The sequence below is a fragment of the Entelurus aequoreus genome, linkage group LG17, assembly GCF_033978785.1.
Source record: "Entelurus aequoreus isolate RoL-2023_Sb linkage group LG17, RoL_Eaeq_v1.1, whole genome shotgun sequence".
NCBI lineage: Eukaryota > Metazoa > Chordata > Actinopteri > Syngnathiformes > Syngnathidae > Entelurus > Entelurus aequoreus.
The window spans coordinates 3,172,507-3,196,682 of record NC_084747.1 but is presented as its reverse complement, the minus strand read 5'-3'; the positions used below and the strand labels follow the sequence as shown (position 1 = coordinate 3,196,682).

Genomic DNA, 24,176 nt, shown 5'->3' with positions numbered 1-24,176 from the left:
TAAACCAGAAACAGTTAACGTTAGTTACTCACCGACACTATCACCGGAACTGGGGCTGCAGGTTGAAGCAGAGGAAGAGGGGCGTGCTTCGTCATCTCTGTCGCTGCTTCTCCACGTGTCGAAGACACGCCACGGTTCTCGAACGTTCAGGTTATGTGCGGCCTGAACATGTTTCAACATGTTTGTTGTACTGCTCCCCTCACATGAGAGCGAAGCCTGGCAATAATTGCACATTGCCGTTTCCTCGTCGTATTTTTTTGTAAAATGAACACATGCCTTGGGGCGTTCTTTTCCGGTCCATTATTTTTGCCGCTTTCTGTATCTGTCGCCTAATGACTGAGCTACGTCATTTCCTGTGATGTCCCACAGGGCATTTCCTGTGGGACGGGATTCGAATAAAGAACCAACTCTTTTTCTTTACTATAGTGGCCTCGATAACGGGAACCGGTTCTCAAAAAGGGATTCGAGTCCATGGAATCGGTTCTTTTCTTATCGAACAACCGGGAGAACCGGTTTCGAACATCATCCCTATCCTTTTGCTCCTTTTTCATTCATTCCTTGTGTCCTCTTTCTGTCCTCTCATCTTGCATCCTCTTTGTTCTTTTCATTGTTCCCTCTCCATTTCCTTGTTTCCTGCCTTCTTGCTTCCTTTTCGTTCATTTCCCCGTTTCCTCTCCATTGCTTGATTTTGCTTCTTATTTGTTCACTACAGTAGTTTTGTCTCTTTCTCTCTCTTTTTCTCATTTAATCAAGCAAGTTTTCCTCCTCTCTTACATCCTTATTTTCCTTTTCCTCGTTTTCTGAGCAGTCCTTCTGTCCTCCTCTTCTTCTCTCTTGGCTTTCTTTTTTAAGTGTCTTCCTTGTTTCCTCACACCTGCTTCTTCTTATTCATTTCCTCCTTTTCTCTTGTTTTTTTTCCTGCTTTTTCAACATTATTCCTCTTTTCTTGTTGCCTCTCTCTTCCCTCCTCTCTCCCGTCCTCTTATTTTCTCTTACTTCCTCTCGCCTCGTTCCCTCTCCCTTCCCATCTCAACAGCTGTGCTGCTGTTTCTTTTTTTGGCAGCTGTTGCGTAACTCTGTCATCTCATTCATATTTTAGGGGGTGGAAGCTTCCCCCCCTCAGGTCACTTTTAACTTGCATGCCAAGGAGTCTGAGACTCTGGATGCCGACTTAACCTCCTAACCTGAAACCAATTGACAGCCTTAAAGGAAAACTGCACTTTTTTTTTGGAATTTTTCCTATAATTCACAATCCCAATGTAAGACAAGAGCACACATTATTTTATGCATTCTAAGTCAAAAAAAGTTCATTTACGTCTCGTGACCTGAATATTAACCAACTGTCAGCGATATTGTTATTATCAGCGCTAACGCAGACAAACAATTTTTGCCGCTGCTATGTAGACATATTGAGCCTGTGAGCTGCTGCATTGCCTCTGAGCAGGTGAAAGTTAACTGTAGATCAGGGGTCAGCAACCCAAAATATTGAAAAAGCCATATTCGACCAAAAATACAAAAAACAAATCCATCTTATAATGAAGGCAACACATGATGTAAGTGTCTATATTAGCATGTTCTACCCACTTCTCTAAAGTGGGCTGGCTCAAGGTGGAGGACAGAGTTAAACAACTTGCACTGAGCCTAGTCTATAAAATCCACTACACCTCCCTGATACCGAAGTACATGTCAAACTACTTCCTTAACGTAAATGACCGCCATAACCACAACACCAGGGGGAGCTCCACTAACCACGTTAAACCCAGATTCCGAACTAACAAAGGTCTTAACTCATTCTCTTTCTATGCCACATCAATGTGGAATGCGCTCCCAACAGGTATAAAAGAAAGGGCATCTCTATCCTCCTTCAAAACCGCAATAAAAGTTCACCTCCAGGCAGCTACAACCCTAAACTAACACCCTCCCCGGATTGCTAATAATCAAATGTAAACAATCAAATGCAGATACTTTTTATTATGCCTTCTGATCTCTCTCTCTCTCTCTCTCTCTCTCTCTCTCTCTCTCTCTCTCTCTCTCTCTCTCTCTCTCTCTCTCTCTCTCTCTCTCTCTCTCTCTCTCTCTCTCTCTCTCTCTCTCTCTGTCCACTACTTCCTGTCCATATCCCCCCGCCCCCCCTCCACACCCCTGATTGTAAATAATGTAAATAATTCAATGTGATTATCTTGTGTGATGACTGTATTATGATGATAGTATATATGATAGTATATATCTGTATCATGAATCAATTTAAGTGGACCCCGACTTAAACAAGTTGAAAAATTTATTGGGGTGTTACCATTTAGTGGTCAATTGTACAGAATATGTACTTCACTGTGCAACTTACTAATAAAAGTCTCAATCGATCTCAAAGGTTGATATAAAGTAAAAAAAAAAAAAAAAAAAGGTTTTCTGTCAAAGACAACTTTGTTTTTTATAGTAAAACTGAAATAAGCAGTATTTATTAATTAGAGCCCTAAGAGATCAATCATGCAGGACACCATTGATTTTAAGTCTTTAATATTTTTGAGTAATCACAGTGAAAAGTTCAATAAAATCCTACTAAATATATTTGGGATCCAAAAGGTCCCCCACTCATAAAGTGATACATTTTTATTAGTTTTTTTTTAACTTTTAACACTTAAATTACGAGATCAACTTCAGATATATCTGTCCATTTTACGTTTGAACTATTATTTTGTTTGTTTTATGTAGGGATGTCCGATAATGGCTTTTTGCCGATATCCGATATTCCGATATTGTCCAACTCTTTAATTACCGATACCGATATCAACCGATACCGATATCAACCGATATATGCAGTCGTGGAATCAACACATTATTATGCCTAATTTGGACAACCATATATGGTGAAGATAAGGTACTTTTTAAAAATAATAATAAAATAAGATAACTAAATTAAAAACATTCTCTTGAATAAAAAAGACAGTAAAACAATATAAAAACAGTTACATAGAAACTAGTAATTAATGAAAATGAGTCAAATTAAGTGTTAAAGGTTAGTACTATAAGTGGAGCAGCAGCACGCACAATCATGTGTGCTTACGGACTGTATCCCTTGCAGACTGTATTGATGTATATTGATATATTGTTAATATTAATAACTGTATCCCTGCAGACTGTATTGATATATATTGATATATAATGTAGGAACCAGAATATTGATAACAGAAAGAAATGGGCGGAGGGAGGTTTTTTGGGTTGGTGCACTAATTGTAAGTGTATCTTGTGTTTTTTATGTTGATTTTATAAAAAAAAAAAAAAAAAAAAAATTAAAAAAACGATACAGATAATAAAAAAACGATACCGATAATTTCCGATATTACATTTTAACGCATTTATCGGCATCCCTAGTTTTATGCTCTTTTGTCAAATAAAACTTTGATGTTTTTATATGGCAACCACACAGTATATGCAATATTTTTTCCACATAAAACATTTTAAAGTGATATTTTTTAAGTAATAATTCATTATAACATAGATTTTTTGTCTTTTTTTTTTTTTAGCAATGGCAAAAAAAAGAAAAATAAAGACAAAAGAAAAAAACCAGCCTGCATGGCAGCTTTGTGTCAACATTGCAACTTTTTCTTGTTAGATTTCACCTCATTCCACTTTTTTTAAATTTCTGCAATATTATCAATTTTGCAATTTTTGCAGAATGTGTGGCGGGCCGGTAAACAATTAGCCACGGGCCGCAAATGGCCCCCGGGTCGCACTTTGGACACCCCTGTTCTAATGGATTTTATTACAATCTTTGGCAAGCTGGGTAACGTTTGCTGTGGTCTGGAACAACATGGCACACAAACAACTATCTAACATGCAGCCAATATTACACACAGATAATGTCTCATGAGACATGCAAATATAAATTAAATACACAGAGGACATACGTAAAGGAAATTAAATGAGCTCAAATATACCTACAAACGAGGCATAATGATGCAATATGTACACACAGCTAGCATAAATAGCATGGATTAACTTGCAGTCATGTATTGACCAAATATGCCTGATTAGCACTCCACGCAAAGTCAAAAAAAATCAACAAAGCTCACCTTTGCGCATTCACGCACAGCATAAAACATTTGGTGGACAAAATGAGACAAAGGAGTGGCATGAAACACACACACACATATATATATATATATATATATTAGGGATGTCCGATAATATCGGCCTGCCGATATTATCGGCCGATATATGCGTTAAAATGTAATATCGGAAATTATCGGTATCGTTTTTTTTATTATCGGTATCGTTTTTTTTTGTTTTTTTTTTTGTTTTTTTTTAATAAATCAACATAAAAAACACAAGATACACTTACAATTAGTGCACCAACCCAAAAAACCTCCCTCCCCCATTTACACTCATCCACACAAAAGGGTTGTTTCTTTCTGTTATTAATATTCTGGTTCCTACATTATATATCAATATATATCAATACAGTCCGCAAGGGATACAGTCCGTAAGCACACATGATTGTGCGTGCTGCTGGTCCACTAATAGTACTAACCTTTAACACTTAATTTTACAAATTTTCATTCATTACTAGTTTCTATGTAACTGTTTTTATATTGTTGTACTTTCTTTTTTATTCGAGAAAATGTTTTTAATTTATTTATCTTATTTTACTAATTTTTTTTAAAAGTACCTTATCTTCACCATACCTGGTTGTCCAAATTAGGCATAATAACGTGTTAATTCCACGACTGCATATATCGGTTGATATCGGTATCGGTAATTAAAGAGTTGGACAATATCGGAATATCGGATATCGGCAAAAAGCCATTATCGGACATCCCTAATATATATATATATATATATATATATATATATATATATATATATATATATATATATATATATATATATATATATATATATATATATATATACATATATACTTACAGTGTGTATATACAACGTTAATGGAGTTGTATGGATGTTTTTTAGACCGCTTTATAGGCGGGCTATGGTGAAAAAGAAGAAAAATGTATGTGTGCTTGTCTCACATAAGGGATGTGAATGATAGGCAAAATTCCAAAAATAGTGCAGTTCCCCTTTAACAGTTTTTTACATGACAGCATTTCCTCCAATACCATGCTTAAAAAAAATAAAAAATGAGTCCTAGTAATGCATTTCTCTGATAAGTAGCTGCATATTTTTCACTTTATGACCTGTACTTGCCCTTCAGTTCCCTTCTCCTGAGTGGGACACGGTGACCCCAGAGGCCAAAAACCTGATCAACCAGATGCTGACCATCAACCCGGCCAAGAGGATCACCGCCCAGGAGGCCCTCAAGCACCCGTGGGTCTGCGTAAGTGGCCCACAATCTAACCTCCCCATCGACTCATCGACTGCGTATTTATTATTCTGCTCTTCTCATGCAGCAACGGTCCACAGTGGCGTCCATGATGCACAGACAGGAGACCGTGGAGTGCCTGAAGAAGTTCAACGCCAGGAGGAAACTGAAAGTAGGTTGTTTTTTTCTGGAAAGATTATTTTATTTATATGATGTCTAATACACTGGAAAGCCTCACAAGATTTTGGAGATGAAGCAAAAAATTGAAAGAAGAGGTAAAAAAAAAAGTGATGAAATCATTGTTTATTTTGTGCAAACAGAAAATATACTTGGCAATAGGGCTGGGAATCTTTGGGTGTCCCACGATTCGATTCAAAATCGATTCTTGGGGTCACGATTCAATTCAGAATCTATTTTTTTTTCAATTCAACACGATTCTCGATTCAAAAACGATTTTTTTATTTTTTTATTTTAAAAAAAATTTTTTTTTTTAATGAAAACAATACACAACAATACCATAATAATGCAATACAATTTCAAAACAAAACCCGACCCAGCAACATTCAGAATAGCAATAAACAGAGCAATTGAGAGCAATTGAGGACACACAAACATGACACAGAACAATCTAAAAGTAGTGAGACAAAAATGAATATTATCAACAACAGTATCAATATTAGTAACAATTTCAACATAGCAGTGATTAAAAATCCCTCATTGATATTATCATTACAAACATTAATTTAAAAAAAAAATACAAAAAATGAACAATAGTGTCACAGTGGCTTACACTTGCATCGCATCTCATAAACTAAATGTCTAATGATAATGTCAATGAGGGATTTTTCATCACTGCTATGTTGAAATTGTAACTAATATTGATACTGTTGTTGATAATATTCATTTTTGTTTCACTACTTTTGGTTTGCTCTGTGTCGTGTTTGTGTCTCCTCTCAATTGCTCTGTGTTGCTGGGTCGGGTTTGGTTTTGGAATTGGATTGCATTGTTATGGTATTGCTGTGTATTGTTTTGTTGGATTGATTAATTAAAAAAAAAAAAAAAAAAAAAATCAAAAAAAAAAACAACGATTTTTTAAAAATGAGAATTGATTCTGAATCGCACAACGTCAGAATCGCGATTCGAATTCGAATCGATTTTTTCCCACACCCCTACTTGGCATAAATATAAAACAACTATTTATTCAACATATCTCCAATCACTGCAATTAAACAGACAACAAACACTTAGAAAAAGACTGAGCCCCTAATATAAAATCAGCCCTGACCCAAGTGATAAAAATGGAACATTTTGAGATAAACTGCACATATTTAATAAGTTGTATCCAGAATTGATCTCTATTATAATTCTACATTGTTTATGTATTTTTTTTATCGTTACCCCTTTTTTAATATATGACAAAAATGAACTGGAATGATTGTGTATTTCTTCAAAAAAAAAAAGAACAATGCCAAGCAAGGACCGCATGGACCTATATACTGTATAAGTACGCAAAACAATCGAAAAAAATTCATAAAATAAATGCAATATTAAAAAAATAAAAAAAGTCGAACAACTTGGAGTTCAGACCAAAGCACGGATGTATACAAAGTTTTTTATTAGCTCTCAGCATGTTCAAAAAGTATTAATTTGTTATATTAATATAATATAACTTGCTTTGCCGCCTATAAGACTAAGCTAAGATGTCCGGCGTGGCTTAGTTGGTAGAGCGGCCGTGCCAGCCAGCAACCTCAGGGTTCCTTGTTCGATCCCCGGTTTCCGCCATAGTCACTTCCGTTGAGCAAGACACCTCCTGCTGCTATTACTGTGTGAATGTGGAAATAGTGTCAAAGCGCTTTGAGTACATTAAAGGTAGAAAAGTGCTATACAAGTATATGTATATAATATTATGATAGATCATTTATTGATGTGTATGTATGTATGTATATATATATAACTATATATATATATATATATATATATATATATATATACATACATATATATATATATATATACATAGTTATATATATATATATATATATATATATATATATATATATATATATATATATATATATATATATATATATATATATATATATATATATATATATATATATTAGGGATGTCCAATAATGGCTTTTTGCCGATATCCGATATACCGATATTGTCCAACTCTTTAATTACCAATACCGATATCAACCGATACCGATATCAACCGATATATTCAGTCGTGGAATTAACACATTATTATGCCTAATTTGGACAACCAGGTATGGTGAAGATAAGGTACTTTAAAAAAAAATAATAATAAGATAACTAAATTAAAAACATTTTCTTGAATAAAAAAGAAAGTACAACACTATAAAAACAGTTACATAGAAACTAGTAATTAATGAAAATTTGTAAAATTAACTGTTAAAGGTTAGTACTATTAGTGGAGCAGCAGCACGCACAATCATGTGTGCTTATGGACTGTATCCCTTGCAGACTGTATTGATATATATTGATATATAATGTAGGAAGCAGAATATTAATAACAGAAAGAAACAACCCTTTTGTGTGAATGAGTGTAAATGGGGGAGGGAGGTTTTTTGGGTTGGTGCACTAATTGTAAGTGTATCTTGTGTTTTTTATGTTGATTTAATAAAAAAATAATAAAAAAACCGATACAGATAATAAAAAAACCCGATACCGATCATTTCCGATATTACATTTTAACGCATTTATCGGCCGATAATATCGGCAGGCCGATATTATCGGACATCCCTAATATATATATATATATATTAGAGATATATGGCCGATATATGCGTTAAAATGTAATATCGGAAATTATCGGTATTGTTTTTTTTATTATCGGTATCGTTTTTTTTTATTTTTATTTTTTTTTTATTAAATCAACATAAAAAACACAAGATACACTTACAATTAGTGCACCAACCCAAAAAACCTCCCTCCCCCATTTACACTCATTCACACAAAAGGGTTGTTTCTTTCTGTTATTAATATTCTGCTTCCTACATTATATATCAATATATATCAATACAGTCTGCAAGGGATACAGTCCGTAAGCACACATGATTGTGCGTGCTGCTGCTCCACTAATAGTACTAACCTTTAATAGTTAATTTTACTCATTTTCATTCATTACTAGTTTCTATGTAACTGTTTTTATATTGTTTTACTTTCTTTTTTATTCAAGAAAATGTTTTTAATTTATTTATCCTTTTTTATTTGATTCATTTTTTAAAAAAGTACCTTATCTTCACCATACCTGGTTGTCCAAATTAGGCATAATAATGTGTTAATTCCACGACTGTATATATCGGTTGATATCGGTATCGGTTGATATCGGTATCGGTAATTAAAGAGTTGGACAATATCGGCATATCGGATATCGGCAAAAAGACATTATCGGACATCCCTAATGTATATATATATATATATATATAACTATGTATATAACTATGTATATAACTATGTATATATATAGATATATTTATATATGTATATATATATATATATATATATATATATATATATATATATATATATATATACTACAGGCAAATAGAATGGGTAAAAGAAGTGTAAAGGTGACTATTTGAGTGTTATTTTGTTTGTTGGGTTCTAATTGTATTTAGAAGGTTTTTTTAAACAGTTTTTTAATGCTTTAGCTATAAAAATAGTAGTTTTATGAAAAATAATCCTACTTAGTGAAAACGAATTTACTGTAGTCAAGTCCAGAACCAATTAGATGTGATAAACAAGGGACGAATGTTCATTATTTGATTTGGGAAAAACATGTTTTGGAGTGTTTTGTAGACACGTGATACACTTGAGAGTTATTCACGTGCTTATTATTGTTCATAAGTCTATCATTTCTTGTGTAACTGCACAAGTGGAGTTCTGTGGAGGACAAAGTTTCAAAATGAGCTCATCTCATCTCTTGGTATATTTCCCTTCTGCCCACACATTTTTTTTCATTTCACACTTAATTACTCCTCCTCACACATGCTCCAGGCTTTGTTTTCATTTGTTTGTCTGAATGAGCTGCGGTCCTTTTTATTAACAAATAATGTTATGTTTAACTCTATATGTAATTAACTGGTTTGTTTCTTTTTTTTTAACACAACCCCACATATTTGTGTGACTGACATTATTTTTTTGTTTTGTATTTAGTATTTACACATTGAGTCTAACACAGGGGTCACCAACGCGGTGCCCGCGGGCACCAGGTAGCCCGTAAGGACCAGATGAGTAGCCCGCTGGCCTGTTCTAAAAATAGCTCAAATAGCAGCACTTACCAGTGAGCTGCCTCTATTTTTTACATTTTATTTATTTACTAGCAAGCTGGTCTCGCTTTGCTCGACATTTTTAATTCTAAGAGAGACAAAACTCAAATAGAATTTGAAAATCCAAGAAAATATTTTAAAGACTTGGTCTTCACTTGTTTAAATAAATTCATTAATTTTTTTACTTTGCTTCTTATAACTTTCAGAAAGACAATTTTAGAGAAAAAATACAACCTTAAAAATTATTTTAGGATTTTTAAACACATATACCTTTTTACCTTTTAAATTCCTTCCTCTTCTTTCAAGTAAATGTATTTTTTTTTATTGTAAAGAATAATAAATAAATTTTAATTTAATTCTTCATTTTAGCTTCTGTTTTTTCGACGAAGAATATTTGTGAAATATTTCTTCAAACTTATTATGATTAAAATTCAAAAAAATTATTCTGGCAAATCTAGAAAATCTGTAGAATCAAATTTGACTCTTATTTCAAAGTCTTTTGAAATTGAAATTTTTGTTCTGGAAAATCTAGAAGAAATAATTATTTGTCTTTGTTAGAAATTTAGCTTGGTTCAATTTGTTATATATTCTAACAAAGTGTAGATTAGATTATAACCTATTTAAAACATGTCATCAAAATTCTAAAATTAATCTTAATCAGGAAAAATTACTAATGATGTTCCATAAATTCTTTTTTTAATTTTTTCAAAAAGATTCGAATTATCTAGTTTTTCTATCCTTTTTTTCGGTAGAATTTTGAATTTTAAAGAGTCGAAATTGAAGATAAACTATGTTTCAAAATTTAATTGTCATTTGTTTCGTGTTTTCTCCTCTTTTAAATCGTTCAATTAAGTGTAAATATCATTCATTATTAGTAATAACATAGAGCTAAAGGTAAATTGAGCAAATTGGCTATTTCTGGCAATTTATTTAAGTGTGTATCAAACTGGTAGCCCTTCGCATTAATCACTACCCAAGAAGTAGCTCTTGCTTTCAAAAAGGTTGGTGACCCCTGGTCTAAACTCACTCAAAAACCTAAAATCCAACTAGGTAATTTTTAGATTTTGTTGGAAGCAGATCAGAATCATATCCATATTTAAGTGTTACTTCTTTCTAAACTCCTATAGTCATATAAAGAATAGCTAGTATTCTTCCTTCTTTTGAGTCTCATAGTAAGGTGTTGGCCTTCTAGATTGGAATGTGTCAGAGTAGAGATAACTCAGAGTAGTCTAAACAAAGGGAGTGGGGGCGGGGGACAGAGGGAAGATCACGGGACTTCCGGGGGTTTGAGGGGAGACCGAGCTAGACCGATCTGGACCGGGCTAGGGGACGCTTGGGTGCTGGGTTGGTCTCAGGTTTGTCCTCTAATCTTGGAGAATAAACCACAAAATACCAATTACTGCCTGTTGATTGAATTTTTTTACTTATAGAATGTACAATGTAATGTACAGTACAAGTTTAGCAAACAACAAAAATACACGTACTGTAGTTATCTAATAGTTATTTACCTTCAAATCCAGGCAGACTTCTGCTATTTACAATTGACAAACCGTGTACGCAACAAATGTTGACTCAAGAAGAATAAAATAACAGCATTGATCAGACTTATGTTGGACTTTGGAAGCCATGATGCGTGTCTTTGTGTGGTCTGACCACTTGACGACACTGGTGACTCACCTTTCCACATTCCCTCTGCAACCAAATGGCCGTTCATGCTCTGATTGATTGATGACGAGCTTTGTTTCCCCAACCAATGGGAAGGTGGTGTTTGTTTACTTCTGCTTTCAAAGCAACTACCGTATTTATTCATCATAAATATGTTTTTTTTTTGACTGATTTTAACCATTTGAACTAGAGATGTCCGATAATATCGGCCGATAAGTGCTTTAAAATGTAATATCGGAAATTATCGGTATCGGTTTCAAAAATTAAAATGTATGACTTTTTAAAACGCCGCTGTACGGAGTGGTACACGGACGTATGGAGAAGTACAGAGCAGTTGCGTCTCCCAGTCATACTTGCCAACCCTCCCCCTTTTCCTGGGATACCCCCGAATTTCAGTGCCCCTCCCAAAAATCTCCCGGGGCAACCATTCTCACAAATTTCTCCCGATTTTATTGTTGTCTGGGTGAATGCATCGCTTACTTGTTCAACAGCCATACAGGTCACACTGAGGGTGGCCGTATAAACAACTTTAACACTGTTAGAAATATGCGCCACACTGTGAACCCACACCAAACAAGAATGACAAACACATTTGGGGAGAACATCCGCACCGTAACACAACATAAACACAACAGAACAAATACCCAGAACCCCTTGCAGCACTAACTCTTCCGGGAAGCTACAATATACACCCCCCGCTACCCCCTAGAGCAGAGGTCGGCAACCCAAAATGTTGAAAGAGCCATATTGGACCAAAAATACAAAAACAAATCGGTCTGGAGCCGTAAAAAATTAAGCCATATTACATACAGATAGTGTGTCATGATATATAAATTGAATTAAGAGGACTTAAAGGAAACTAAATGAGCTCAAATATAGCTACAAATGAGGCATAATGATGCAATATGTACATATAGCTAGCTTAAATAGCATGTTAGCATCGATTAGCACTCCACACAAGTCAATAACATCAACAAAACTCACTAGGGATGTCCGATAATGGCTTTTTGCCGATATCCGATATGCCGATATTGTCCAACTCTTTAATTACCGATACCAACCGATACCGATATCAACCGATATATACAGTCGTGGAATTAACACATTATTATGCCTAATTTGGACAACCAGGTATGGTGAAGATAAGGTACTTTTAAAAAAAAATGAATCAAATAAAATAAGATAAATAAATTAAAAACATTTTCTTGAATAAAAAACAAAGTAAAACAATATAAAAACAGTTACATAGAAACTAGTAATGAATGAAAATTTGTAAAATTAACTGTTAAAGGTTAGTATTATTAGTGGAGCAGCAGCACGCACAATCATGTGTGCTTACGGACTGTATCCCTTGCAGACTGTATTGATATATATTGATATATAATGTAGGAACCAGAATATTGATAACAGAAAGAAACAACCCTTTTGTGTGAATGAGTTTTTTGGGTTGGTGCACTAATTGTAAGTGTATCTTGTGTTTTTATGTGGATTTAATAAAAAATAAAATAAATAAAATAAAAATAAAAAAACCCTGATACTGATAATAAAAAAAACGATACCGATAATTTCCGATATTACATTTTAACGCATTTATCGGCCGATAATATCGGCAGACCGATATTATCGGACATCTCTAAAACTCACCTTTGTGCATTCATGCACAACATTAAAAGTTTGGTGGACAAAATGAGACAGAAAAAGAAGTGGCATAATAAAACACGTCCTAGAAAGTCGGAGAAAGTTATACATGTAAACAAACTATGGTGAGTTCAAGAACCGCCAAAATTAGTAGGACAAAACGGCGCTCGCCAATGACTCGAATCAGTGAAGCATGTTTAATATAAACAGTGTGATTTATGACAATTAGGGAGGTTTGTGTCATGTTTGTCCTCCTACACAAACCATATTAAAACTAAAAATATATATTTTTTTCCCCTCATCTTTTTCCATTTTTCATACATTCTTGAAAAAGCTCCAGAGAGCCACTATGGCGGCGCTAAAGAGCCGCATGCGGCTCTAGAGCCGCGGGTTGCCGACCCCAGACATAGAGCATGTCCCAAATTCCAAGCTGCTGTTTTGAGGCATGTTAAAACAAATAATGCACTTTGTGACTTCAATAATAAATATGGCAGTGCCATGTTGGCATTTTGTTCCATAACTTGAGTTGATTTATTTTGGAAAACCTTGTTACATTGTTTAATGCAGGGGTCAGCAACCTTTTTGAAAGCAAGAGCTACTTCTTGGGTAGTGATTAATGCGAAGGGCTACCAGTTTGATACACACTTAAATAAATTGCCAGAAATAGCCAATTTGCTCAATTTACTTTTAACTCTATGTTATTATTAATAATTAATGATATTTACACTTAATTGAACGGTTTGAAAGAGGAGAAAACACGAAAAAAATGACAATTAAATTTTGAAACATAGTTTATCTTCAATTTCGACTCTTTAAAATTCAAAATTCAACCAAGAAAAAGAAAAGAAAAACTAGCTAATTCGAATCTTTTTGAAAAAATTGAAAAAAATAATTTATGGAACATCATTAGTAATTTTTCCTGATTAAGGTTAATTTTAGAATTTTGATGACATGTTTTAAATAGGTTAAAATCCAATCTACACTTTGTTAGAATATATAACAAATTGGACCAAGCTATATTTCTAACAAAGACAAATCATTATTTCTCCTAGATTTTCCAGAACAAAAATTTTAAAAGAAATTCAAAAGACTTTGAAATAAGATTTCAATTTGATTCTACAGATTTTCTAGATTTGCCAGAATAATTTTTTTTAAATTTTAATCATATTAAGTTTGAAGAAATATTTCACAAATATTCTTCGTCGAAAAAACAGAAGCTAAAATGAAGAATTAAATTAAAATGTATTTATTATTCTTTACAATAAAAAAAATAAATGTACTTGAACATTGATTTAAATTGTCAGGAAAGAAGAGGAAGGAATTTAAAAGGTAAAAAGGTATATGTGTTTAAAAATCCTAAAATCATTTTTAAGGTTGTATTTTTTCTCTAAAATTGTCTTTCTGAAAGTTATAAGAAGCAAAGTAAAAAAATGAATGAATTTATTTAAACAAGTGAAGACCAAGTCTTTAAAATATTTTCTTGGATTTTCAAATTCTATTTGAGTTTTGTCTCTCTTAGAATTACAAATGTCGGGCAAAGCGAGACCAGCTTGCTAGTAAATAAATACAATTTAAAAAATAGAGGCAGCTCACTGGTAAGTGCTGCTATTTGAGCTATTTTTAGAACAGGCCGGCGGGCTACTCATCTGGTCCTTACGGGCTACCTGGTGCCCGCGGGCACCACGTTGGTGACCCTGTCCTATACTGTACATATACTATGTAAATATTACGTATATATGTTATATTTTATATTGCTTTTAGTCTATTTTATACCTGCATTGTCCTTTCCATCTTTTCCATCATTTGTAACTGAGCTACCGTGTGGAACAATTTCCGTAGTGGATCATTAAAGTTTGTCTAAGTCTAAGTCTGCTATGCCGTAGCTGCATTTTCTAAAACCGCAAAATAAAAGTTAACCTTTTGGTCTTTTCCTTCCCCTCCACAGGGAGCCATCCTGACCACCATGCTGGTCTCTCGGAATTTCTCCGGTAAGTCTCTTAAGTCGCCACGCTCGCATCCTCCCACAGAGCAAAGTCACACACCCGCCCTCACACGGCCTGCATGTGCTCGTGACACTAAGAAAGGACTCGCATCATTCACGGGGTCACGTCACCGTTTTTGGAGGAGCTGTCAATCATCGCTTGCTTCCTGTCACGTTATTGATCGGACATGCTGGCGAAATGGTGACGTGCCCCCCTCAGAAACAGTCCTTAGCAACCCTTTTTGCACAAACATACACACACAACACCCGTTTAATGTGTTTCCATGTGAGCCAACGCTGATGTGTGTGTTATGTGTTCAAAGGCCAGCATATAGAATTCCATGTCAAAAAAAGATGGGGCACTACATGTACATGTACATGCCAGGCATACTTTTTTTGTTTTTATGGCCCTAAGGCAGGGGTGGGCAATTAATTTTTACCGGGGGCCGCATGAGCAACCCGAGCACTGCTGGAGGGCCACACTGACAATATTTCAATTAAATTTTGCTCAAATTATTTTTGATATACCGTAAGATAGATAATAATAATAATATTTTCATTTAACCTAACTTATCTTTATACAAAAGCAGATGGCTTTTGATGGTTTTATTTTTAACACTTTCTTACACAACACTTCCTGATGTATATTACAATACAAAAATTTCAATTTCTGTCACTTTATCCTGCATCCTCTTTGTTGTAAAACCTTTATTTAACCAGATAAGAAAACGTGAACGTAGCACGCCTGTAAGGTGATTGGCGAAGAAGGAGGAAGCGTTGCTGTTGCGGAAATGAGGAGTGAGGATTGGTTTTCCTTTTGGAAAGAATGAGATAAGTTGAGCTGTGTTAGTATAGCTTGCTCAATAAAAGTTTAAAAAGTGCATCAGACTTGGTGTGCACTTCTTCTGGACGCTACAATTGATGTCAGAAGTGGGATGAAATGCCTCCCAGTTCGCCTTGCCATCAAACCTGGGAGTCTTCATTGAGGGCGGAATTCCCCCCGTGGCAAGCAGCGTGGCTGCACCTGTAAACGCTCTCTCTCTCTCTCTCTCTCTCTCTCTCTCTTTGCGGCGAGCTCCTCACGTGGCACGTACCTCCCGATGACGTAGCACACAAACAGTGCAGTATGCGCAAAGTTTTACTTCTGCCACCAATTGTAGCGTCCAGAAGAAGTGCACATCAAGTCTGACGCTCTTTTTAAACTTTTATTGAGCAAGCTATACTAACACAGCTCAACATATCTCGTTCCTTCCACACGCACGTCTCCTCACTCATTTACGCAACTCAAGAAGACAACATCTACTTCAGCAGGTCGTTACACTATATTCTTTAAACACAGCAACGTGTGTACCACAAATAAGCACACAGCTTTACCTTTACTTGTCTTGTTGAAAACACGCCATTCGTCATCAACTTTTCTCTTTTTAGCGGGCATCACTTGTCGCTGTGCGCCTTCCCTCACAGGACATACGCACATATAACACTTTTCAAAATAAAAGCAGCACAGTTGTATTGCACGCACGACAAAGATGTTTTTTTAAATTTATTTTGTAATTTGAGATTGCCGCTGCGCGCACGAGCATACGTCCACACGGAAGTAATACAAATAACGCTTTTCAAAACAAAAGCAGCACCGTTGTATTGCACACTCGAAATAGATGCTTTTTAAAATTTATTTTGTAATTTATAATTGGCCTCACGCGGGCCGGACAGGGACGTACAAAGGGCCGGATGCGGCCCGCGGGCCGCACAATGCCCAGGTCTGCCCTAAGGGCTCCTGCTCTGAGTGGGCATCCTAAATGATTAGTCATGGATTATAGGGAATTATGTTGAGAAGTTGGCAAAATGGACCAGCAGAGACGCTGTTTAATTCACTCTCAACTAGTTTACTGTCTAAAGCAGGGGTCACCAACGCGGTGCCCGCGGGCACCAGGTAGCCCGTAAGGACCAGATGAGTAGCCCGCTGGCCTGTTCTAAAAATAGCTCAAATAGCAGCACTTACCAGTGAGCTGCCTCTATTTTTTAAATTGTATTTATTTACTAGCAAGCTGGTCTCGCTTTGCCCGACATTTTTAATTCTAAGAGAGACAAAACTCAAATAGAATTTGAAAATCCAAGAAAATATTTTAAAGACTTGGTCTTCACTTGTTTAAATAAATTCATTAATTTTTTTTACTTTGCTTCTTATAACTTTCAGAAAGACAATTTTAGAGAAAAAAGACAACGTTAAAAATTATTTTAGGATTTTTAAACACATATACCTTTTTACCTTTTAAATTCCTTCCTCTTCTTTCCTGACAATTTAAATCAATGTTCAAGTACATTTATTTTTTTTATTGTAAAGAATAATAAATAAATTTTAATTTAATTCTTCATTTTAGCTTCTGTTTTTTCGACGAAGAATATTTGTGAAATATTTCTTCAAACTTATTATGATTAAAATTCAAAAAAATTATTCTGGCAAATCTAGAAAATCTGTAGAATCAAATTTAAATCTTATTTCAAAGTATTTTGAATTTCTTTTAAAATTTTTGTTCTGGAAAATCTAGAAGAAATAATGATTTGTCTTTGTTAGAAATATAGCTTGGTCCAATTTGTTATATATTCTAACAAAGTGCAGATTGGATTTCAACCTATTTAAAACATGTCATCAAAATTCTAAAATTAATCTTAATCAGGAAAAATTACTAATGATGTTCCATAAATTCTTTATTTAATTTTTTCAAAAAGATTCGAATTAGCTAGTTTTTCTCTTCTTTTTTTCGGTTGAATTTTGAATTTTAAAGAGTCGAAATTGAAGATAAACTATGTTTCAAAATTTAATTGTCATTTTTTTCGTGTTTTCTCCTCTTTTAAACCGTTCAATTAAGTGTAAATATCATTAATTATTAATAATAACATAGAGTTAAAGGTAAATTGAGCAAATTGGCTATTTCTGGCAATTTATTTAAGTGTGTATCAAACTGGTAGCCCTTCGCATTAATCACTACCCAAGAAGTAGCTCTTGCTTTCAAAAAGGTTGGTGACACATGCCAATACGGCCGGGTTAACTTATAAAGTGCAACTTTAAAATTTCCCGCCACACTTCCGATTGAAAAACTCCTTTGGATATGATTTATGCGTGTGACGTCACAAAATCCACGGAAGTGGTTGGACCCCATCGGACCCGATACAAAAACCTCTTGTTTTCTTCGACAAAATTCCACAGTATTCTGGACATCTGTGTTGGTGAATCTTTTGCAATTTGTTTAATGAACAATGGAGGCTGCAAAGAAGAACGTTGTAGGTGGGATCGATCGGTGTATTAGCGGCTAAGTACAATACTGTAATATCTGTGATATTTGCATTAGTGTACTGTGTCTTTAAGGGTTTGGGGAACGCGCATGCGCGAGTGAGTTGGCGGAGAACTTGAGTGTGTGTGAGCGTGACTTTTGGCTAACAGCAGCTCGTGTATGTTATATTGTAAAATGGATGGATGGATGGACGTTTAAAACAAAACTGTTATTAATTAGTATGTATACATTTTTTGAGTCTTTTTAGAGAAAATCATATCATTGTAGTAAATTATGCAAATTACTCGATGATGTCATGGTAACAACGCCCATAGCCACGCCCCCACCGCCACATGTATCTTGGCAGTTTATGGGAAGCACTGTTATGGTAATCTAATTAGTTAATATGGTCAAATAATTAGTTACTATGGTCATCTACGTCACAGCAGCTCAGACGAGGCACCAAGCAGTGTGGGCGGGGAGTGTTTCCACAGACGCGGAAGGAGGTTTTCACAACAAAGTTCTAAAGCTTAGTGACATATAGAATAGAATAGAAAGTACTTTATTGACCCCTGGGGGAAATTCAGCAAATATCAGATATATCAGATTGTAGGTGGGTTTATTCTGTTCATATTTCACTGTTTTGTTGCGTTTCACTTGATTGTAAAATATGTAGGGCTGCAACAACTAATCGATTAAATCGATGAAAATCGATTATAAAAATAGTTGCCGATTAATTTAGTCATCGATTCGTTGGATCTATGCTATGCGCATGCGCAGAGGCTTTTAAATATATATATATATATATATATATATATATATTTTTTTTTAAATAAACCTTTATTTATAAACTGCAACATGTACAAACAGCTGAGAAACAATAATCAAAATAAGTATGGTGCCAGTATGCTGTTTTTTTTCCAATAAAATACTGGAAAGCATAGAAATGTAGTTTGTCTCTTTTATCCGATTATTAATCGATTAATCGAAGTAATAATCGACAGATTAATCGATTATCAAATTAATCGTTAGTTGCGGCCCTAAAAATATGTCGATGGAAAGGGTGTGTGACGTTCATATTTTGTCAATATTCAGTGTTTTATCCTTCATAGAAAAATGTAAAATTCCATTACGTTTTTTAAGGAGGTCTGTTATAAAATGTTTAGCATTCAATCAAGACATTATTGTGAGGTTTTGTATTAGTGTTCCTAAAGATAGATATACCGGCCCCCAGACACATTTTTTTCTGTAAATGTGGCCCCCGAGTCCAAATAATTGCCCAGGCCTGGTATACATGATAACTCCATCTCTGTTGGGACTACGACAACACACAGTTTTGCTTTCACTTTTGTGGTCAGTAAAGTGAGACTGGCAAATACCGATAAATGGGCCAGTTTTGCAAGATGAACCGACGCTCGAAAAGTTGTGTATTCTGCCCTTGTGCCTTTGTGTCTTTTTGTGTCTCGATGCTGCTGTTATGTCTCACACCCACACACACACACACACACACACACACACACACACACACACACACACACACACTTACATATCTTGCCTACTTTGTGTGGACCCACGTTTGGTTAATAGGTTGTGAGGGCCCCCCTTTCCACTATAGCTAGAATGATGAAAAAAATATATCTAGCACTAGATGGGAGTAGAGAGTTGCAACCTCACTTCACACAAGGATGGTGAGACAAACCCACGCACACACACACACACACACACACACACACACACACACACACACACACACACACACACACACACACACACACACACACACACACGGACGACAACTCTCAATCCCTCCCCCCCCCCCACTGTTTCTCAGAAAGCGTCTCCCTCTTTATGATTGTAAGGTCATCAGGTGAACGAGTCAGAAAGAGAGAAAAAGAACTTTCGCCAAGGTTTTTCTATTTAATGGTATACGTATGAGTCATACGTATGTTATACAAAACTGAATCACGGCGCTGACGTTGTTTGCTTCCGGGCGTTACACAAAGCGTACCTAATAAATTGGCTGGTGTATCCTCACTTGGCCAAAGCGGTATATTGCTTTGTGATTTCATAAAATAATGTTGGCATATTTTGTGTGTTTTTAAGCCAGGGGTCACCAACGTGGTGCCCGCGGGCACCAGGTAGCCCGTAAGGACCAGATGAGTAGCCCGCTGGCCTGTTCTAAAAATAGCTCAAATAGCAGCACTTACCAGTGAGCTGCCTCGATTTTTTAAATGTTATTTATTTACTAGCAAGCTGGTCTCGCTTTGCTCGACATTTTTAATTCTAAGAGAGACAAAACTCAAATAGAATTTGAAAATCCAAGAAAATATTTTAAAGACTTGGTCTTCACTTGTTTAAATAAATTCATTAATTTTTTTACTTTGCTTCTTATAACTTTCAGAAAGACAATTTTAGAGAAAAAATACAACCTTAAAAATGATTTTAGGATTTTTAAACACATATACCTTTTTACCTTTTAAATTCCTTCCTCTTCTTTCCTGACAATTTAAATCAATGTTCAAGTACATTTTTTTTTTTTTACTGTAAAGAATAATAAATACATTTTAGTTTAATTCTAAATTTTAGCTTCTGTTTTTTCGACAAAGAATATTTGTGAAATATTTCTTCAAACTTATTATGATTAAAATTTAAAAAAATTATTCTGGCAAATCTAAAAAATCTGTAGAATCAAATTTAAATCTTATTTCAAAGTCTTTTGAATTTCTTTTAACATTTTTGTTCTGGAAAATCTAGAAGAAATAATGATTTGTCTTTGTTAGAAATATAGCTTGGTCCAATTTGTTATATATTCTAACAAAGTGTAGATTGGATTTTAACCTATTTAAAACATGTCATCAAAATTCTAAAATTAATCTTAATCAGGAAAAATTACAAATGATGTTCCATAAATTCTTTTTTTTAAGTTTTTCTCTTCTTTTTTTCGGTTGAATTTTGAATTTTAAAGAGTCGAAATTGAAGATAAACTATGTTTCAAAATTTAATTGTCATTTTTTTTGTGTTTTCTCCTCTTTTAAACCATTCAATTAAGTGTAAATATCATTAATTATTAATAATAACATAGCGTTAAAGGTAAATTGAGCAAATTGGCTATTTCTGGCAATTTATTGAAGTGTGTATCAAACTGGTAGCCCTTTGCATTAATCACTACCCAAGAAGTAGCTCTTGCTTTCAAAAAGGTTGCTGACCCCTGCTTTAAGCCATACTCTGGATCATTTTGTGTGTAGACAGGGTTTATATTTTATTTTTTTATTCGACAGGGAGAGTACAATTCAACATTGCTATCCGTAGGTAACCCATGTCAAAGTACATACACTGCAAAAAGTGAAATCTAAGTAAGATGAAATATGTCAAATAAGGGTGATATTTGCTTATTTTCTGTCTGATAAGATCATTCTTCTCACTAAGCAGATTTTATGTTAGAGTGTTTTACTTGTTTTAAGGGTTTTGGTCCTAAATGATGTCAGTAAGATATTACAGCTTGTTGCTGAGATTTGATGAGCTATATTGAGTCAAACATGCTTGAAACTAGAATATCAACTGTTGCAAAGCTGTGTCATCAACACTCACAAGTAGAAAACTACTTTTTTAAAGTCATAATTTCTTACTTCTAGCATGAAAAAAAAAAAATCTTGATTTTGACACAGTTGTGTCCCATAATTAAAACAGATGACAGCCAAATGGACTTTGCTGTTTTATTTCCAATGAAACAATAGAAAATATGTACTGATAAAAAAAAGCCTTGCCTGTACCGGAAGTAGCGTGACGTCACAGGTTGAAAGGCTCCGCACATTTCCCCGTTGTTTACACCAGCAGCGAGAGCGATTCGGACCGAGAAAGCGGCGATTACCCCATTAATTTGAGCCAGGATGAAAGATTTGTGGATGAGGAACGTGGGAGTGAAGGACTAGAGTGCAGTGCAGGACGTATCTTTTTTCGCTCTGACCGTAACTTAGGTACAAGCTGGCTCATTGGATTCCACACTCTCTCCTTTTTCTATTGTAGATCACGGATTTGTATTTTAAACCACCTCGGATACTATATCCTCTTGAAAATGAGAGTCGAGAACGCAAAATGGACATTCACAGTGACTTTTATCTCCACGACAATACATCGGTGAAGCACTTTAGCTACGGAGCTAACGTGATAGCATTGTGCTTAAATGCAGATAGAAACAAAAGAAATAAAACCCCTGACTGGAAGGATAGACAGCAGATCAACAATACTACTATCAGGAGACACCGAACCAAACTCTGGACCTGTAACTACACGGTTAATGCTGTGCCGCCTGTCGAAGCCTAGCAATGCTGTTGCTAACGACGCCATTGAAGCTAACTAAGCTACGGGACCTCGTCAGAGCTATGATAAAAACATTAGCGCTCCACCTACGGCAGCCAGCCCTCATCTGCTCATCAACACCCGTGCTCACCTGCGTTCCAGCGATCGACGGCGCGACGAAGGACTTCACCCGATCATCGACGCGGTCGGCGGCTAGCGTCGGATAGCGCGTGTGCTATCCACCTCAAAGTCCTCCTGGTTGTGTTGCTGCAGCCAGCAGCTAATACACCGCTTCCCACCTAGAGTTTTCTTCTTTGCAGTCTCCATTGTTCATGAAACAAATTGCAAAAGATTCACCAACACAGATGTCCAGAATACTGTGGAATTTTGCGATGAAAACAGAGCTTTTTTGTATTGGATTCAATGGTGTACCAATACTTCCGTTTCAACGATTGACGTCACGCGCATACGTCATCATACATAGACGTTTTCAACCGGAAGTGTGGCGGGAAATTTAAAATGTCACTTTATAAGTTAACCCGGCCGTATTGGCATGTGTTGCGATGTTAAGATGTCATCATTGATATATAAACTATCAGACTGCGTGGTCGCTAGTAGTGGCTTTCAGTAGGCCTTTAAATCCAATGAGATAAGAGCTCAAAGATTGCGTCTCTCTTTCTCTCTTGCTGACTTTGTCCTCTGGTGACCCCTGAGTTTGACCTCTGATGACCCCTGAGTTTGACGGACGTCTTCTGCGTCTCACTCAAACCCTGTCACTGCTGTGCGAGCGGACACACCCTCCCCATCCTCTCCGTCTGTGCCTCCACACTCTCTTTATCCTGCGCCCTTTTTACACTTCCTGTTGCTCCGTCTTTCTTCCGCCACGCCCCTCCCTCCCTCCCTCCCTCCCTCCCTCCCTCCCTCCCTCCGTCCATCCATGCCATGTAACCCTCTCTCTCTCTCCCACGTGTGCTCGGCCAACAGTGGGCAGCAGGCAGACCACCGCCGCAGCCTCTGCCGCTGCGGCCGCTGGCACCACCGCAGGGTTGGTGGAACAAGGTAGCATCGCAGCTGGACTCTGGGGGCATGATGCCTCTCTCTCTCTCTCTCTCTCTCGCATCCCTCTTTTCTATCTTCTCTTCTACGCATCTTCTTCCTCCTTCCCTCCTCAGAGCATGATGGCTTGATGCTTCCCGACCTCACCGGCCTTACCAGAGCTGGCTTTCTGTCTCGCCGTAGGCTGGGCAACTCGTTGTGTTTCCCAGGCAACCCGAGAGAACGTTCCATTCCAATTCAGAAAGCGAGTGACGCCTCAAATCACCTCCAAAATCATTAAAAAATGCTAATTTGTTGGGTCATCGCTAGGGGTGTAACGGTAAACACAAAAATTGCGGTTCGGTACGTACCTCGGTTTAGAGGTCATGGTTCGGTTCATTTTCGGTACAGTAAGAAAACAACAAAATATACATTTTTGGGTTATTTATTTACCAAATTTGCAAAATCTTCCACCAAAAATATTTTTCTTAGTGTAATATTTGATGTGAAGTAATGGGAACCTTGGATAGGTCAATAATTCATAATAACATTGATTTTGATTCAATATTATGTTTTGAGCAATGACAGTTTGAAAAAAAAAAAAACAGCTTTGTTTTATTAGTCAACATTGCAACTTTTTATAAATTTAACCTTTAAGCTTTTTTATTTCATTT

General features: G+C 35.7%; 2 protein-coding genes across 2 annotated transcripts in view; one reads left to right on the top strand and one right to left on the bottom strand.

Annotated features, from left to right (window-relative positions):
* The window catches only part of LOC133632060 (calcium/calmodulin-dependent protein kinase type II subunit beta-like), a 31,603-nt gene extending 7,949 nt beyond the window's left edge, over positions 1-23,654 (top strand). The window contains exons 5-8 of the mRNA XM_062024300.1: positions 5,210-5,332; positions 5,406-5,489; positions 14,864-14,906; positions 23,452-23,654. Coding sequence (XP_061880284.1) covers positions 5,210-5,332; positions 5,406-5,489; positions 14,864-14,906; positions 23,452-23,654 — 453 coding nt within the window. The remainder of the gene's footprint in view (positions 1-5,209; positions 5,333-5,405; positions 5,490-14,863; positions 14,907-23,451) is intronic.
* The window catches only part of kank1a (KN motif and ankyrin repeat domains 1a), a 453,264-nt gene that overhangs the window by 64,355 nt on the left and 364,733 nt on the right, over positions 1-24,176 (bottom strand). The window lies entirely within an intron of this gene.